A 17,560-nucleotide genomic window follows, 5' to 3' on the forward strand; every position below is an offset into this window, starting at 1 on the left:
ATGTATCAAAGCGGCCGAAGGTTCCAGAGATGCTCAATACCAGCACATCAGAGAAGCTTGAGGACAGAAAGCCAGGGGCATATGGTGCAGTTGATGGGTGGAGCTACCAAATTATTCTGGTGCAGCTGGTTGTCATAGCAATAGAACATGTGGATAGGTAGTAGAGAGGATGCGAGGTGGGGCATAAGAGGTGTCTGGTACAGGACTGAAGGCTTAGAAACATGCCCTACAGCTGTGCTGAGATCAAGTGTTGACAGACCAACAGTCAAACACACATCTACAGCTCTTCCATCAACTGCTACTGCCAGTGAGTGACACTGGAACAGGCAGTAACTCTTTGAACAGGGGTACCCTGAGAATAAGAAAGGGAAGGCTATAGTGTTCAATTTAAAGTCTGAATTTGGAAAGGACAATGACGGTTTCTTACATAGGGCATAAGAAATTATCTATTTTTTAACAGATAGAATGAGAAGTATAAGACAAACTCTCTTCTGGTGAGATTACCTAGTAGAAGCTAATAATTCAGTGTCTATATAGAACACTTAGTATGCAGAGTCCAGGGCAAGACTGCTGTTTATAGAGGTTACCTATGACCAATATAATGGCCAGAAATTTAGGGGAAGTAACAAAAGACACAGCCATAGCTTTCTGAAATATAGCCAATCCCATTCACATACTTTTCCAATAAAATGGACAAAACTCTGAAGTCAGAGAGCTACAGCTTCAGTGGGATTGTTCCTGGGCTCTACCGAATACCCACATTTCTCAAAAATTGTCACTATGGCACAGGAAATGCCTCTCTACAAACACTGACTTCTAGGAATTTCCAAATACACTGCTATCATATGTCCAAGATTTCAACTTACTTAATACAGTCTAAGAATATTATTTTATTCATTCATTTATTCAAACACAATTTTTCAGGCCCTACTCTATACCAGACAGGTGCTAATGTCCCTTGATATTTGAAGTTTGAACACCTGCAGATTTCACACTGACCTGCCCACCACAATACATGCTTCCAGACAAATGTTCTGGCTTTTCTAAGTGATTTTTTTTTTTAATACCAGGAAGAAAATCTCCATGTTAGAGTGCAATTGCAAGGTCGTTCAAAAGAAAATAATTCCTTCCATACACACTCGAAATGATTTTCCAAACTCAACCAATAGGGCATATGAGGCTTCGATCAAAGCCTAAGGAAGAGAACTGATTCCTCCAGAATCCAGGGCAATATTAACAAAACCGTTGTGATGAAATCAACCAGCACATACAAGCTGCCAATGGGGTGTCAGCCTTCATTGTCTGGTGTCACCTTGGGGGTCACTGCTGCTTTCAAGGCTGGAAGAAGGCTTTTAGGTGAACCTCCAGACAGAGCTGATGACTGGCAGCTGGAACAACTGATTTGGCATGGCAGAGGAACATATTGGAAATTCTTATTGCTTTTGTGATTAAGAGATGGTGGACTCCCCAAGGAAATAAAAGCTTGGTCACAAGATGAATTTGTGGGCCCTGCCATTACTGCAGAACCAAGAGCTGGCTTCCCTGCTGCTTTGTGCTTTCTCTCTCTCGAGACTGGCTTACTGCCATCTCCCACCCTGTCTTCTGTAGAGGTGAGTGGAAGTGACTCAGTTGGATTTTGTAATTTTGACAAAGCAGCATCTGTTGATCTATGTGGTCCCCAGATGCCGTCTCACTGGCTATCGGGACCAGTGGATTCTAGGCTGGTGCCTTTAACTAGCTCAGGTTAATTTGGGTTAATGCAGCTCTCTCCTATCCAAGTAAAAACTATCTCTATTTCTAATTAGTATGGACAGGGCACCCTTGGGGATACTTCAGCTCTCATGTATTCACTATGTGAATGGAGAGAGGAAAGGAGTGTTAGTGGCTTCATCTCAAAATGAAGCCACCTTATCTCAGGCCCATACTCAGAGCCAGGAAAGTTTACCATAGGCATTGGCTGGTACCTATATTTTCATTATTTCAGAGGGCAGGGAAGATCTCCCTTGCCAGCCTGAGGTCTATTAAAAACAGCCAATCAAAGGGCATAATCCTGTTGAAAACTATAGGGGCAGCTAGAGTCTGGCTTGTTAAGTTTTAATGTGCAAACAAACTGCCAGGGTAAAATACTGATTCTGATTCACTATGCCTTAGAGCCAGGGAGTACCGAGATTCTGAACTTCTATCAAACACCCCAAGTCCCTAGCAAATCTAAGGTTGCTTGAGTCAGGAACTGCACTTTGAGCAGTAAGTACTGGACCACATCTCAGCTGCATTTCACCTTCTTGCTGCTCCATACCCTAGAATCAATAGTTAACCCTTACTGACTACTTTACATACCTTTCCCTAGTTTACTGAAAAAGGAACTTGAAGGCTAACTGGGCTCCTGATAAGGTTACTTAGGTCATGTGACTGATAAGTTGTAGAGGTAGAATTTCAAACCCAGGAAACCTGATTTTAGATCACATGCCCTTTAACAACCACACTATATTGCCTCTCAAATGCAGGATGAATTCAAGAAAAGTCATTAAGAGTGCTAATACCGTATCAGAACTCCTGGACACTCCATCTGCAAAGGCTGCCTGGAGTCACTAGGTACTCTCCCCGTCCTGCCCCAGACACATGGGTAGTTTTCACCCCGAAATGACAGGATGCAAAAGAATATTTCTGTTTCTGCCCATCCTAAAAGCACCGAAGTGACCTGAGCATGGATGAGAGAAATTTTCCACTCTAAAAATTAATTCAGGCAAGAAATTAACTGAATTATTTGATTTGAAAAAACAAACAGCTGGTAGGAAATGTGCTTTTTTCCAAATAAAGATTTCAGATGCTTGTCAGAGGCATATTGATCCACTGGTGGGAAAGAAGGAAGACAGGGAAGGGTAATTCATGAGCAATCAGATACATGCACCTGTTACCACAAGTGAGCACAATGTCATTGGTTAAAAGACTGCCACCTCTGTCAATAACACATAAAGAGATTTGCTGTGTAGATCTGTTGCCACTGAGCTGTTACAGTAAATATGCATTTGGAGTCATTTACCATTACTTAAAAGCCACGGTGTTGCTCTAATGTTGAGACCTTGAGAAATAACATTTAGATGCTTGGCCACTGGTACACAAGAAGAGGTATAGGTTCACCAGTTACCTCTTAGGCAGTATTTCCAGGTCAAGGCAAAGAGGAGTAAGCTATCACTGAAACAAGGCTAAGGTGACTTTCACAAATATATTAAAAAGAACTAGAGACACCATTCAAATGGTGAGCTCAATCTTGTCTTTTTGTCTCTTCATCCCAGCCCCTAAGGAGAAATCTGAACCTGGGAAAAAAATTCAGGAAACAGTTGAACTGCAATGGAAATTTTGGCCTCTTTGGCCTCATTAGACCTTGGTACTAGAAAGAGAGAGTGTCAGGATAGTTATTAAGAGAACAAAGTGCATCTATTGGCAGTCAAATGGACTTGGGTTTGAATTTTAGCTTTACCAATTACTAGCAAGTTGGTTAACATAAGCTCAGTTTTTTTTTTTTTATCTTAAATAAGGATAATTTCTCAAAGGAGGTGAGGAGAATTATATACTAAATAGAAAACACTTAGCACAATGTGCGGACAATGGATAAATGCTTGATAAACCACTGTTGCTATTCTTTGGCTTTTTATTTTATTGTAACGATTATTATTATTCATAGGATAGGGAAGGAAAAGGCATATGTTGCTCTGAAATGAGTTAATCTCCAATAGTGTGTGGCCTCTTACCTGAAGATGCATATAAACTGTGGACTAGGGTCATTTGAAAATATAGAAGAGTGTATACATCATACTCTTTAATAAAAAGCATTTTTTATTCAATTTTTCTAATGCGAGTTGCTATGAAGTATTCAGGGCTTGAGAAAGAATCCTCATAGGGTTAAAATGTTGTGCTTATTTTGCATGAGTAATACACACCTTTGAGTTACAACTCATAATATATGTCAGTTTAAAAGATAACAAGTCATTTTCATGCATGACTACACTTCATTTAAGGAGTGAAAATGGGCTGTTACTAAAATGTCAATGCAATTGTCCCTCTTGAAGCTTAGTTTATCTTGAAGTAGTTTTACATTTTCAGCACTTCTTTTTTTGTTTGTTTCTGCATAAGCATAAAGATCTGGCCACAGTTAATTTTCAGAATTCAAAAAAACTCCCCTTCAGTCATTCTGAAGAAAATGACCAATAGTGGGAGTGACTGGAGTTTTGGTCCTCAAGAGTGAAATTTTAGGCCTCAATACCTCCTGTAGTTCTTTGCATTTCACCCTGGAGCAATTTAATTGCACTGTTATTCAGTGGAAAATGCTCTCATGACCTACATTCACAAACCAGAGAGAGTTTTCTTTCAGGGAGAAGGCCCCATCAGGTCACTTGGAAGGCTGCATTTGATACTGAGGTTAGAGAATCGGAACGAGGCCTCAGCTAATCTTTACCTTGTGGCCTATGAATAAGAGGGGCTAGTTTCCCTCTTTCTTGCCTCTTAATATCTGGGTATTTTTCCCCTTCCCCTCTTTCTCCATCAGGAAGGGTATCATTCCACATTCTACCTGTATTAGGAAAAAGTGGCTTCTTAAGGGTTTGCACAGTCATTTCTCTAATCTTTCCCTTCCCCTTGAGGCATGAATAATTTTAATACTGCCAATCCCTAAAAATCTATTCTCTCTGCCTGTCTTTTTTTTTTTTTTCTCTCCTACTTTGCAGTGTAGAGTATCATTATCCGGCAGCCCTGATAAGAGGATAATGAAACAATCCCTTCTCTAGCAGACCGGGTGGCTGTCAGACTAAAATGACACTACCCGTACATCCTTGACATGCTACCCCAAGCTAATTGATGGCAAACAATGGTAACTGTCACCACTGCACTAAGACAAAGAAAACATACTCGTGTCACCTGATGGGTGAGCTACCTAGCAACTGATAAACAGATGTGTTAGGGAGATGTTCTATTAAGGTAAGAGAGGATACATCTTTGAAGAACATGCCTATTAACTTAGAGCTTAAGAGCACTGCTGTTCACTGGGGAACAGAAAAAAATAAGGTAAAATGAGAATTTATTGATGTCTGAACAGTTACATGAATATTCAGGCTATTTTACAAACAGATATTCTCATATGAGCTCCAAAGTTCTATGTAGGCTGCCCAATTACATTTCCACATCATGCACCTGGATTTATAGCCAGAGAAGTTATAAGTGTTCGAAAGGGGATATATGCTTATATGCCTTTCTGGAATACACTGTGATACAGCTAGAAGATAATGGCTGATGATATCCACGTAAATGACAAAGGTTACCATCAAACATTCTGAAATACCAGGTGCAATTAACTTCATGTTATGAAAAGCTCCTGAAATATCTGCATTTCGGAACAAAGGCATTTTGTTACAAGTAGAATGGCATCATCTGGCAGCTCTCTTAACTTCTCTGAGACCAACATTTCATGCAGCCCTCTTGGGTCTTTACAGACAATGCATGACAATCTAAACTCAAACTTCACAACTTATCTTTCTTTCCTTTGCTTCTCAACCTACCTACTCACTCACACACAGAGAGTTAGTAACACAAAAAGTCAGTAATATAATTTGAGCAGGCCAACAACTCAGTCTACCCTGTGAGAAGTTTGATATTGCCACTTTATGTTATGTTATCTTTCATCGCAGAGTAGTAGAGCATAAAGAAAGAAGAAAGATGGAGCAGGCGCGGCCAACCATTCTGATCAACTCTTATGGGAATGCTCCTCATCTTTTTCTTTAGAAATAAAAGTCCAACTTGATAACAAAACCTTAGTTTTAGTAAAAAATATTCAGTTCTCTAACTTCTCATTATTCATCCCTTAGCTATCTCCTACCAGTTGCACGTTGACCAAAAAAAATATTTCCTCCCTTTCAGATACTGTAGAGGCAACCCCACCCACTTTACTTCATGTGACTTCTGCAAACATTTCACAGCAAAAGCTTCTTGGAAACAGATTTTTAGCGAAGAGAGTCAATCCAATTTTCAATGCAATATTCTAGCCAACTCAAGGGCTGATCTACCAACTCTGAACTCTGCTCAGAAAACCTCTCTCCCTTTTTTAGCTCTGTAGTGAGCTGCAACAGCCCCTTTGGTATAGCTGGGAACAAAAGTCTGCAATTGCCACGAGTGATAGGCAAAACGGCATAGGTGACAAAATTGGTTTTCTTGTGACTCCAGAGAAACTCCTTTCCTATTTTTTCACACTCTGGATGCTCTTTCCATTTTGCCTTCAGGTGCTCAGTGTTATCTCTTACTTACGTACTTTCAAGATAAACTCTGATAAATCATTCACATATTATCATGAATTTATGCCTGTACACAATCTTTCTCAAGGAATTTTTATCTGACGGCTTTTCTCTACGTTGGAATAAAGGGTTCAGTCTTCAGTTATATAAATTTTAAGCATCCTTATTGCTGGCAGAAAATGTACTTTGAGGAAGTGAGTATCCCTCCTGTTGGAATATGATAAGATGGGTTTCTAAAGTTCACTATTTCAACTTTGTTGCTTTTCTCTTGGGCATTCATTTTTGTGTCTGCAAGAGATCTGGATTTTAGAAAAGATAATTCTTGATATTCAAGGATTTGAGAGTCTTTCTAGGGGAAATAGACCTGGGTCAAATAAAATGGGACTGCTCCCTCTGATATCTCTGCCAACCCTATACTCATCATAACCAGAACTGAGTCACATCTGTCTTTCTAAGGGGGAACCACAATAGTCAGAGCTTACATCCTTCACACTATGACCCAGGCTGTTTCTGCAGATGTCTGCTTGCAATGTGATGATTTTAACCTGTAGTAATTCTATTTTAGAGCCGTTACATTTGGGGTTTCATCAGAGTGCTGGGCAATGATTTGGAGTGCAAATGGTCTGGATCCCTTCATCTTTACCTGTTTTCAATACTGGTCCTTACATAAAAATCTCTGAAAACCCATGGGCTAGAAGTGTTTGCTAAATCTAAAATATTAAGAGATCTATGAAACCTGTATTGATAGACTTTTAAAACTAAATTTGAGCAAATATATGGAAGTCATATGCTTCCTTGATTTCCCTCAGTCACTGATAAAAGTCCCAGATGTAAGAATAAAGCAGTGGTCAGAAAATCTTTTCTGTGAAGGGCCAGAAAGTAAATATTTTAGGCTTTGCAGGCAAGAGGCAATGTCCTCAGTTCTTTGAGCAACTATTCTCACAAAAAAGCTAATAGTCTTCTTATATTTTACATTTAAAAATCTTAAAACCATCCTCTCAGGCCATGCAAAGACAGGACATAGGCAGGCCAAATTTGGCCCAAGATGTTAATAAATTGTCTGTTGCATGTTAACTATTAAGAATAATTAAGAAAAGCCTAGGGGGCTGTTTCTGAAATATGGCAATTAAATTTGAGGTATGAATAGTTTTCTTGACACCAAATGACATGGCCCGGAAGAGTCTATTTACAAAATGATATCAGGAGGAACACCAAAGCCTCAGCAAGGCCACCACAATGACTGTACAACTGTGTTGGTCAAGGCCGTCAACCTATTTCTTCTTTCCTCTACCTACCTCTCTCTTACAGATTCATCACTGTTGATTAAGTTCATTTTTCAACCAGGCACATTGGTACTCTATATTATCAGCCTAAATATACTTTAACTGTTCATGGCAACAGAAAAAAAATGTCTAACTTAAAGATCTGAAAACAGGTTTTAAATATGGAAGTTCTGAGTTCTCAACTTGACTTGACTTCTTCTTGGAAGGAACACTGTATCTTAGGACAGCTAATTCTGAACTCCAAGTAGTGGCACCCAGCACCAAAAGGAATTGATAAAAGGGGTCTAATACCTGTTACAGGCAACGACTTGGGTCATGAGTAATTCTCTAAGCTTTTAAGCAAAGAGAAAGGGGAAAAAAAGGAGCACTGAGTATACTAAATTCTTAAATGTGATGTCACTTAATCCATATAACAGTCCTAGAGAATTAGCATTCTTACCACCATTTTATAGAAGAGTAAAAATAACCTCCCCAAACTAAACATCTAGGGAGTAAAGGGCCAGGATTGGAGCTCAGATCTAACTCCACATTTTTCCGGCATACTGTCTCTATAAAACAAAAACAAACAAAGAAACCATACTATTTTTGAATATGGAAACTCTAATATCCATCGAAAGCTAATTTTTACTTTGTATTTTGCAGGCATTGCCACCCAAGTGATGGGTTTCTGATTACAATTTGTTTTTCTTTATGGATCTACAGTAGATTTCCTTAATTAAAAAAAATGCTATATAAATGACTAGGTAAATTGCCGAAATATAAAATGCGAAGAACTGTATTTTAGTTTTCTTTTATTCACTAAATAATGTGATTAAATTCCCCATTTCTTCAGGCTTTCACTCCCCCTTCCCCCCCCCACCATTTCTTAAAAAATAGGAGTAGTGGATACAGTACAGTGGTCTCCCCTCATCTATGGGAAATGTAATACAAGATCCCCAGTGGATGTCATATGTATACTATGTGTTTTCCTGTACGTATATAACTATGAAAACTATAAAGTTTAATTTATAAACTAGGCACGAGAGATTAACAATAATAACTAAAAATAAAATAGATTATAACAATATACTGTAATAGAAGTTTTGTGAATGTGGTCTTTCTCGCTCTCAAAATATCTTATTATACTACTCAACTTTTTACTTAAAGGAAGAACTTTAAGGTTTCTTTTTGGTCTTATCTTAATTGCCAGCATCATCACTCTTACTTTTTGGGCCATTATTATGTAAAATAAGGGTTACCTGAACACAAGCAATCTGATACTGTGAGAGTAGATATGATAACCCGGATAGCTACTAAATGACAAATGAATGGGAGCGTACACTGGAAAAAGGGGGCAATTCATATCTTGGGTAGGATGGAGTGGAATGGCGCAAAATTTCATCACACTACTCAGTATGGTGTGTAATTTAAAATTTACCAATTGTTTATTTCTAGAATTTTTCATTTAATATTTTCAGACTGCCATTGACCATAGGTAACTGAAACAGGAAAAAGCAAAACTACAGCAAAGGAGGGACTACTGTAATTTGTGGCACCTGTTATCTATATGCTTTACAGAATATGTTTTTTTTCTAGTGTTTGGATAAAAGCAACAACAATAATAGCTAATAGATGCTGAATACTTAGTATGTGCTAAGCACTATTCTAAGCACTCTGTGTTTGTGTGTCATTTAATCCAACAGTTGATCTCAATAAGAGGGAAATAAATGAGTTATTTGAGCATAGATTTGCCATGCAGATGATCAGAGAGACTGCACAAAACATGGCCAATAATATGACATAAGAAAAGAGATACTAATTACTGCCCATCCTTACCTTTGTACACTGCCTTAGTGTACTTCATAACTATGGACCCTAGATCATTCCTTCACAATCACAAAATCTTCTGGGGCAGTTGCTGCCTTGCACTTTTTATATAAGTGCATCCATTTCTCAGAAAACTTGATAAGCATCCTATGCATTCTCCTATGCATATTGATAACAGTTTATCCCCTTTTCTTTTCAAATAGTTTGCTTTTTGCTGCCTCTCCTAGAAGGTGGAAATAGGACTTTTACTAAATTCCCAGGAAAAGGTTCTGATGGAGATTATAAATCCCCGACTTCTTATGGGAGGTTCAGGTGTTCACAGACCTCTAGGGTGAGACGCAATTCCTAAACCAGCACTTGTGGATAGAGCAAAAGCCAGACTTCAGCAGCTAATTTCACTGGGAGAACAGGACTGAAGTCCAGAAGGAAAGCCCAGGTACCAAACAAAAATGGTGTCATGAAAGTGAGGCTGGAGTACCCTCAAATCTTAAGTAGAAAAACTAAGACACCAAGGAGGCAGCTTTAACTTCTGATGAATCAATGTCTGCTGCCAAAGCAGTCTTACTGGTTTCAGTCATGGCCAAGGCACCCGAAAGGGGCAGATCATTCTTTGACAATATTGAAAAAGACACTATGAAAGCCAGTGTTTAGAGACAGTGCTATTGGTCTCCTGGAACGAGTCAATTCCATAATACCCTTTTAATTCAGTGCCTGCAATGTGCTCTTTTATTACTGTTAATAGTAAAACATAACAAGTCATATTCAAGCTAATTCAGTCATGTCCTTCACATTAGAGTTTTATATTATTTTTAACATTTATTTTCAGTGCTCCTAAAAGTATAAAAATGAACTTTCACTTTGACTAAAAACACCTTGAAAATGTCTACTTTCTTTTTTCTTTATTCTTCATAAGAAACATAACTACTTATTTCTCTCTTTCCTTGGAAGGTAATTCCATTGAAGCAGAAGTCAGAACTTTGGACCCAGAAGTTTGGCCCATAACTTCCTAATCACAAAGGAACTAGTTCCTCAGTCCAGAATTTCTTTCCTGAATTCTGTTGCCTCTTTTTACTAAGAGGTACTTAGGGTATGGTCAAACTAGATCCAACTTTTCCTTCTCACATCCCATTTAAGTGCCAGCAAAATAACATAAAATGAGGAAAAGGAAAAATAATAGTATAAAGACAACCAAGACTTTTCCCAAGGGAATAAAGCTACGATTGCCCAGCTTTCCTACTTTCCTCTCCTCGAGAGCTGTGGAATTGTTTTTGCTCACCCACAAAATTATTTTTACAGCAAAAACTTGTACATATTGTAAAACTGAATAATTCAGCCTAATCTTGCGTGAAACGTAACATGAATGAATACAAGGGAAAATGTGGATATGGAAAACTGAAGCACCAAATTAAGCAGCTTGCAAACAGAAAAAGTCATTAGCATTAGCTAGATACATACAAATGTGCCCTGTGCTGGCTGGGAATCAGAATTTTAAATTTCTTCAGTTTGGTGGTTATAAAATTTCACTCTTAATTAAAATATGAGCCGTGCCATTATAACACTGGTGAGAAGACAAGCTTAACATCCATCTATAGGTTTTCTGTAGTGAGAAACGAAAATATACACTACAGCACAATTCTTTTTTTCTTCATTGTTTGATTCAGTTTTGTAACTTAGTAATTATTAAATAGTAATACCAGAACAGTATTATTCTATTAATCATTATAAATATATAGCATATCAACCACATCAAGTTTTCTAGTGGGGATGTGATTCCGTAGTGTAGCAGTGAGCACGTTTGCTTTACACACAGAAGGTCCTGGGTTCATGTCCCAGTGGAGCCACAGTCCATGGTCTACAGCCATGCTACTCTGAACAAGCCTGATGTCTGATCTCAGAAGCTAAACAGGGTTGGGCTTGGTAAGTACTTGGATGAGAGACTACCCAGGAAGACCAGTTGCTGTAGGCATAAATTAAAAAAAAAAAAAAATTTCTTGTGGACAGATTTCTATTACACAAAAATTTTGCTCCAATTATTATTTTTTAAATTCCAGCTTTATTGATGTATAATTGACATATAAAATTATAAGATACTTAAAGTATACACTGTGGTGATTTGATACACATATATGTTGTGAAAGAATTCCCATCTCGTTAAGTAGAGATGATTCCTACTGTAACTCCGACCAGCCAAAATTCAGATCATGTTTTGCCAGAAGTTTCACTCTCACATTTTATGATCCTAGCAATGGTTTTCAAACTGTGGTCCCTTGACCAGCAGTGCCCGGTGACACCCAAGAACTTGTCTGAAACACCTGGCAGAAATTCAAATTCTTGGGAGTCACTCAGACATACTGAATCAGAAAATCTTGGGGTAGGGACCAGCAATCTGTATTTTCACAGGTCTTCCAGGTTATTTAATGCACACTAAAGTATTGGCTCGGGGGCAAGGAGGGTTAAATCTATAGAGTAAAGCTATTAGTTTCAACAAAGGAGAAGATTGAGGCTTGCTCCTACTCTCATGGATTCTTCAATCCAACTTGGTGATTAAACCAAATTTAAGAGATGTTACGAGAACAATACAAGACTTTACAGCAGTTCAAGGCAACATCAGCATGAACATGACAAAGATATTACTGTCAAATGTATCCCTTAAAATGGCTTCTGTGATCTGTAGCCTGTACCTCTTTCGTCCACCACCAATTTCAAGTTATTCTGTCCCTTTTCCGCCTCTGGAGAATTTCAAGCAAAGCAGAGATTTTGAAGGTAATGCAAATAATAACTATTGCATTTTTTATAATGTTCTATTTCCTTTTAAGGACATTTATATAGATTATGTTATTTGATCTTCACGATTCTCCTATAAAGTTTAACCTATTGGGAAATTTGTGTGCCAATTGAGAACCTTCTAATAAAGTCTCTAAATTAACAACCACCTTTTGAAAAGAGACTATTTGAGGCGCTTTCATATAAAAATTTTTTCTAACCCCTACCACTCTATAAGCTGTCCCAAGATGGCAAACATACTCAACTTAAGAATGTAGAAAATGTATTAAAACATATACCATAAAATTACATTAAAATGAAATATAATCATTTCATGAAGTATATTAAATCCTATGTGAATTTAATATGGTGCTATTTATTACAAAAAAAATTTATGCTATTGTAAGACAGAAGCCTTCATTTCCCACTAATGAGGGTGAAGGAAAGGAAATGACAATATATGACTTCAAAAATTCCTGCTCTAAAAATGTCTTTATTTTCCTTCTACAATTCCTTAAAATATCAGAATATAATACTTACTATTTTTTCCTGAAAAATCTAAGGTTACTTTCAAAATTGAGATAATTCAATAGCTCTAAAACATGATAATTATTTTATAACCTAATAGAAGTGTTAGCAATGAAATCCCCTCCTTCCTGTAGATTTCCTTGTTCTAGCTGATTAGTTCCTCACTTGATGGGTGGCTTCTATGAGATTCAAACATCTCAACCACTCTGGCTTCTAAGATATCTTCATGGCTAAGACCATTTGCAAAAGGCATATTTTATTGAATTTGCAGTGTAGTTTCAATTTTGAGGGACCCATGACTTTTGTGATCACTCATGAGACAGCTCTTCTTCCATAGAGCATTCTTTGTTAGTGAATGAACTCTGCCAAAGTGAGGCCCTGGTCTGGGCTGTCCATGATACTGCAGACTCACTAACTGTAGGCTTATCTGCCTCATTACTTTGAAAGAACTGACAAGAAGTTCTACACAGGCATTAAATCTTGAAAGTGGCATTCTCACTTTGATTTACTGGCTATGAAATACTTCTCCCTCAGAATATTAAATAAATCACCTCAATTTACCAGCTCGCCTGTGGTATCTCCTACTTCGGGTATAGAACAAAAGGGCAGAAAGTATAAGTGAGCCATCATTGAAATTGCTCATCACTGTCCCACTTTACCATTAAATCACAAAATTGCTTTCAGTTTAGCCGAGGAGTAACCCTGGGGAGCTCCAGGATTTCCAAATAGTAGATTAGTAAACACCTCACTTTAAAAATCATCTTCAGCATAGCTTCAAGTGATATTTGGCTGCTTTAATCTGGGGCACTATTTTCTTCCACTGAAATAAAAGTCTTTTGGGGCAATCTTTTCCAATCAAACTCTGTCATATCAACTAAAAAGTTTGTTTCTATAAGGGAGGCCAACAGGTTAGGAGACTTGCAAGAGTTGTATGTGTCAGAACTGCCATCTTTCCTGTTCATCTTAATGCTCTGCAATTTTTCTGTCCCTTGTAATCTTACAAATCATTGTCTACTACCCACTAGAAATTTCCATTTCAAAACCATGACTTCTTCAAATCATGAGCCCTCAATAGTCATGGCTTCTAAAAAGAAATGGTGCTCAGTTATAGTACTTCTGATCCTATGCCCACATGTACTGAATGAGTCTCCATCAAAATATTTTTATGATAAATCAATTTACTAGCACCTAAAAGTCTAAGTGCTTCACAATCATTAAACAAATATTTTCCCAATTTTGTATAACAGAATATAAAGGGAATGACTCCAAGTACTTTTGCCATTTAGCCAAGTCTTAATCTTTGTCAAATTGCCTTAACACTTAAGGTTTTACATTTAACTAATTGACAAACAGTTTCCTTTTCCTTTGGCATTCTTCACTGTCTGGCTTCTTTCCATAGATCTTTTAGTACAGGTTTAAAATGGTGTGAACACGCACTCCTGGCAAAGTGCATTTTTAGAACTTTAAAAGGAAGGCTTAAAATTTTTACTTTTTAGATTTTCTTCTTTCCTTGTTCTGCTTTGGGTTTGTTGTTTACTCAGCAAAACAGAAGGCATAATCAATTTAAAAAAAAAAAGGCAAGGACAAAGAAAGTGAATTAGAACCCTGGAGGAAGTAGGAATAAAGAAGTAGGGAAGATAAAGTTTCAGAGTTATAAGCTAACTCCAGAAGTAAAATTCCAGGAACAAAGTTAAGGAAGAGGTCACCTATCTGTTTTAAATGTTCCACAGAAGCAGAAAATTCAAATTAATCTGAAGATGCTCTGTTGACAGTGTGGCAACTTAGGCTCCTAACCCATTAAGGCACCTCACCTGCATTATTAGCTGGAGGCCCAAATTAAGGACTCAAAATCTTTTTGAAGACAAACATATAAAAGCACAATGAACAAAAACAGGAACTGCTAGTAATGACAAAGCCATTTCAAACTAAATCTCTTAGAAACTTTAAAAACACTACCAGACATACAAAAATACATACCAAGACAAATGTGACCACTAAGTTTTGAAAATTAGCCATACATATGTATGCTACATATAGCAAAGGTACTATAATGTTTAGAGACATCGTGGCTTCCCAAATCCATTTCCAAGAGCAAGTTTAGCTCATCACCAGATATGCTGAATGCTGGGCCATTTTTCACCTGATTTTGGTTAGATCTGTTGTGTTCCAAGTCTTTAGTAAAATCGTCTATTTATGAACTGAAGAAGTAGGGAATGCTATATAGGCTCTTTTAAATTGATTGTTAAGTTAATGTGCTAAAACAAATGTTAATATATCAAATATTTGGCATACACACACACACACATACATACACATACAAAAGCTAGTCATGCTATGTGTGCTGATAACATTGTACATTGGCACATTTCATATGTATATATGTACCTGTACCTGAAACCTCTGTAAGATTTGGTCAACCATTTAAATAAGTTTTAATCTCATCTCCTAGGGGTTCAAAAAGCAGAGCGGCTTTGTTCTCCTCAAGAGTAAGTAGCCAAAGCAACTGATAAAGGGCCACTGACACTAGACAAATGAAGAATATCTCGATGAGTGACCTTCTTGAAATATTGTATTTGTTTAATGCCCTTTCCCCTGAATTTGGATCAACTAAACTGTTGATTTTAAAAAGTTATACAACCCATGTCTTGCTTCTATTCCATTATTACATATCAGTAAATTCTTAATTCTGTATGGCTTATTAGTACGTTTAAAAAGAAAAAAAAAAAGTCTGCTGCCAAAACCTGGCTCTGGAATCAGATGGGAGTAGGAGTGAGATTTGCAATCCACAGAAAACAGGTAATTCCCATGGTCTGGAATGTGGAGCTGATTAGGCTTTTGCTTTCACATTCATAGCATGACAGTAGGAACTTTCCATTCGTGAGGATAATAATCAATTGTGTTTGCACTAGTATAAAACCATTATAAGAGTGGGAAATGCAAAAAAACCAGGCTAAGTAAACAAAAAAAGAACTTCCTTATTGTATATTAATCCTTTCTTATTTTTCACTATATACATGAAATTTTCCAGATACAGAATCATCTACTATTCAGACCCAGGCAGAAGGAAGCAGGTCTGTGAGTGCTATTCCATCCTCCCTCCTCCAATGATTAACAAACAATAATGAACATTCTTACAAGTCTGTTTAGTGGTGTGACATTTTTCTTAGGGACCTGCTCCATTAAGAAATCCACATGCAGCCTATTACCCGCTTAAGGGGGAAGTATTTCCTTTGAGTTTAAATCAAGTTAATAAATTTAAGATACCTGAGAGGATTGGGTGCTCTTTTAGATGAAGTCCAGAACTAAAAGAGCTAATGCATTAATTTACTTTTTTTCTTTATGAGAAAAAACAGTCTGCTGCCAAACCCAGCTCAGAATGCAAATGCGGAGGGTGGGGAGAAGGATAATGTGCAGTGCATTGATAAAGCGCAATAAAGATGATCTTAGGAGAACTGTTCTCATGTGAGCATTCCCTTTAACCAGAGTGAAAGGCCTAGAGACTAGTTGATGTGGTTGGCTCTGCCTTTGCTGTCATTACCTGGATAGAGGTCAGGTCCGGGCCCTGGGGAGCATCCTACTGTCCCATCTGCAGCAGCATCTCGTGGGGAAGTGGCCGGCTGAAGGGGCTGCACAGTTAGGCAATCTGTGAGAAGGTCAGGATGGAGTTCTGCGCTGGATCGCAACTAAGAGAAGGAGAAAACAGAAGACACATGGAAAAGGAAAGCTGTTCCTTGGAATACTTACTAGAAAGGCTTCATGTTCTAAGGTTCAGTGCAATTCAACACACAAATATTTACCAAGCAACAACCATGGGTTAGGCATTGGGCTTAACAGTCAATACAAGGGGCAGTTTTTCAATCCTAATAACAACTGGCAGGTGTTTCTGGAAAAATGTGGCTAGAAGCAGATTTGACTTCAGTCCTTGATATTTCAACTTCTAAGAACCAACTTCCTATGATATTTTCTTTTACTTGCTCTGTATCTTATCAGAACTTGTAGCGATAACAAAAACAAACACAAGTATATTTAGACCAGATAGGAAAATCCTTTTAAAATACAGAGATACCACCATGAATATATCTTGGAGATAATTAAGAAATGTCCACTGACATTTGGTGCTTATAGATTTTACATGAGAGAAAAAGACAGAAGTTAAATTTTAAAATATTATGGAGCATGATTAAAAGAAAACCAACATTATTAACAGAAACAGAACTCCAACAGCATTACATGATAAAAATTTAGATCTTCATTTTATCACAACCAAGTAAATTATTTATTAAAGAATTATATGTTAAAATACAAGTCGGTAAAAAATTATCTGATTTCTTTATAAAAAAGAATTTTGTAAGTGTAATTCAAATAGAAAAAAAATCACAATGCAAGGTTTAGTTACATAAAAATATTTACCTTCTGCTTATACAGAAACATAATACCTTAAAAATTTAGAAATATATTTGTTACGGATATTGCAAATAGTTACTATCTCCAGTGTTTAAAGGAAACATATTAATTGATATTGTCTTTATCAAGGCAAACTAAACCTTTAGATACAGGACTGAATATACTTACTCATCCAACAAATATTTATTGAGTGTCAGATATTCCTCTAGACTCTAGGAATAGTGTATTATGGAATTATACTCTAAGGGAGAAGCAGATGAACAAATAAAATATATATAGTATCAGATGGGGATAAATGCTATGGAGAAAAGTGATGTAAAGAAAGAAGACAATGAATAGGGGTGAAGGATGGCAATTTTAGAGAGGGGATCAAGGAAAACCTCTTGAAGATGGCAGTTGGGAAAAGCCTTGAAAGAAGTGAAAGAGTGGGCCCTGCAGATGTGGGAAGAACCTGTCTGCCTTGTGGTATGCCTAGATTATTTGAGGAATGGTAAGGCT

At 37.3% G+C, this 17,560-nt stretch overlaps 1 protein-coding gene across 3 annotated transcripts in view; it reads right to left on the reverse strand.

The window, feature by feature from the left end:
* Window positions 1-17,560, reverse strand: part of GLIS3 (GLIS family zinc finger 3) — a 417,797-nt gene that overhangs the window by 49,484 nt on the left and 350,753 nt on the right. For all 3 annotated transcript variants that reach the window (XM_016138333.2, XM_016138343.2, XM_016138342.2), the window contains one exon: window positions 16,197-16,341. In XM_016138333.2, the coding sequence (XP_015993819.2) occupies window positions 16,197-16,341 (145 nt within the window). The remainder of the gene's footprint in view (window positions 1-16,196; window positions 16,342-17,560) is intronic.

The sequence above is a fragment of the Rousettus aegyptiacus genome, unplaced genomic scaffold (genome assembly GCF_014176215.1).
Source record: "Rousettus aegyptiacus isolate mRouAeg1 unplaced genomic scaffold, mRouAeg1.p scaffold_m13_p_3, whole genome shotgun sequence".
Classification (NCBI taxonomy): Eukaryota; Metazoa; Chordata; class Mammalia; order Chiroptera; family Pteropodidae; genus Rousettus; species Rousettus aegyptiacus.